This window comes from Engraulis encrasicolus, chromosome 19 (assembly GCF_034702125.1).
Source record: "Engraulis encrasicolus isolate BLACKSEA-1 chromosome 19, IST_EnEncr_1.0, whole genome shotgun sequence".
Lineage (NCBI taxonomy): Eukaryota > Metazoa > Chordata > Actinopteri > Clupeiformes > Engraulidae > Engraulis > Engraulis encrasicolus.
The window spans coordinates 17,672,725-17,675,224 of record NC_085875.1 but is presented as its reverse complement, the minus strand read 5'-3'; the positions used below and the strand labels follow the sequence as shown (position 1 = coordinate 17,675,224).

General features: G+C 42.3%; 1 protein-coding gene across 1 annotated transcript in view; it reads left to right on the top strand.

The window, feature by feature from the left end:
• Positions 1-2,500, top strand: part of prkd1 (protein kinase D1) — an 82,800-nt gene that overhangs the window by 65,691 nt on the left and 14,609 nt on the right. The window contains exon 12 of the mRNA XM_063183731.1: positions 1,613-1,665. Within this exon, the coding sequence (XP_063039801.1) occupies positions 1,613-1,665 (53 nt within the window). The remainder of the gene's footprint in view (positions 1-1,612; positions 1,666-2,500) is intronic.

Sequence of the window (2,500 nt, the reverse complement as noted above, 5' to 3'; positions counted from 1 at the left end):
TATTATTTTCCTGACAGCCCTTTGGACAGAAATAATTATTTTTGAAAGATGGGTGACACAAATGTATGACTTTTAATAACGCTAGATTGGGAAATTTTGTCAAGCCTTAGTTAAATTTCTCTATATTACAGTCCCTCAGACTGCTTGTTTTAAAACTCTAGTTAAGTTGTTGGCTGGCAAGTCAGACTATAACATCAAAAGTCTGGGATGGATATTTTGTACAGATCATATACTTTCAGTAAAAAAATACAAATAAAAAAGCATCACACCATCAAGGTTGTGCGACCAACCATTGACCTTCAAACCATACACACGTACGGATCCAACTGTTATGCCCAATGCAGTCACCGTGCTACGCATTTCCGAACAACTCACTACTCAGGTTCAAATTGACAAAAAAATGTTGGTAACTTGGCAATTTGCCATACAAAAATATTTCAAAAATACAAAAATATTTCTGCCATTAGATGGGCTCATCTAGTCCAGTGGTTCCCAACCTGGGGTCAGGCCCCCCCCAAGGGGGGCCGCCAGAGACTTCAGAGGGTCAGCGGAATTTTGGCTGCTTGTGACCAAAATTATACAGTACATGTGAAAATTATAACTGTGGCAACAGAATACCGACGACATCTCCAACAGAATACCAAAATTAAGACAAAATTAAACACATTTTGGTCCCCATGCACAGTCATAAAGGTATTGATTAATGCAAGATTCATTGTACTTAATCCCTTACATTCATTATTTTCGTGTGTATATACGGTTTGGATTTTTGGAATTAACGAATGGGTGGGGGGCATGGCTTGTCTGTGACACAGATACTCCCTACTTTGAGAAAAAAGAGGTTGGGAACCACTGGTCTAGTCTTCCACGCTACTGAAGTAAGCTTTCAGGCTTTAAAACCCTCCACTGCAGCGAGCCTTCAGGCTTTATTGGATGGTGTGCATGTGTGAAGATGTGGTGATGATTTCTCTCAGCGAACCAGATGCTGTTTTCTGCAGCTGACTTCAGTGGAGAGGAAAGTGCAAAGAAGCCGAAGACTGCAAATATTCACCCTTTGTGCCCGTGTTTGCGTATGTGTGCGTACAGTGATCTGCATATTCTTAGCACCAATGATCTATAACTACACAACTGTTCATCAGAGTTGTAGTACTGAGTTACATTGTCAATGTATATATTACAAGCTGCAAAGAACAGTTACTGATTCCGATGGCTTCAATGAAGAGGAAAGAAAGAAATACTGCAAAGAAAAGAGATACAGCAAAGTGTTGAAGTGTAAGTGATACATTGTAAGTGTGTACTGTATATCAGAAGCCGCAAAGACGTTTGAAATGTGTGTGTGTGTGTGTGTGTGTGTGTGTGTGTGTGTGTGTGTGTGTGTGTGTGTGTGTGTGTCTGTCTGTCTGTCTGTCTGTCTGTCTGTCTGTCTGTCTGTCTCTCTCTGTGTGTGTGTGTGTGTGTGTGTGTGTGTGTGTGTGTGTGTGTGTGTGTGTGTGTGTGTGTGTGTGTGTGTGTGTGTGTGTGTGTGTGTGTGTGTGATATTTTTATCTTGATGCCCCCTTGATCTCAACTTGATCTATCTGTCTGCCCGTCTGTCTGTCTCTCTCTCCCACAGAAGATGTGTCTGTCAGCATCTCAGTGTCCAACTGCCAGGTCCAGGAGAATGTGGTATGTCTATTTATCACACTCCTTAAGAATCATTAAGACACCCCCCTCTCCTTTCACTCACAGTGTGTGTCTTCATTCCCCTCACAGTAAAAGCAGAATAAGTGTATGTTTTTGTTTTCAAATTACAGGTCAACCATGTGACTGCATAATGTATGTATTTTGTTACAGACAAAATACAAATAGGGCTGCAGACACACACAAACTCTCTCTCTCTCTCTCTCTCTCTCTCTCTCTCTCTCTCTCTCTCTCTCTCTCTCTCTCTCTCTCTCTCTCTCTCTCTCTCTCTCTCTATCTCTCTCTCTCTCTCTCACACACACACACACACACACACACACACACACACACACACACACACACACACACACACACACACACACACAAACAAAGAGGAACACACAAAAAAGCACACGTTGGTTGAGGGGAAAAATACAGACACGCGTACACAAAAGCCCCTGTCAGGCGCACAGCAAGGCGAAACACAGATACACACACAATAACCTCCAATTCCAGGCTACTCTCGTTACCTGCATGGCTATGAGGGGTTGCCATGGTTACCGGGGCTACCATGACAGTTTTTCGGCAGGATGTGGTTGTGTCACATAAGGTAGTCATTTAAATTCAAGCTTCCAGCTCTGTGCATCTGTGAGTGCTGCTTTGTGCTGTCAGACTCTGTACGAAACAGTAACACAAGGGTAGAACACAAAAACAACAGAACTAACGTTGACGAAAAACAGAATTTTATAAAATGAAACATGAGGGGGTTTCATAAATGTTGCGCATACTGCGAATGAATGTGAATTGGTTGCAGCACTCTAACACTGTCCGCTTCTTTTTA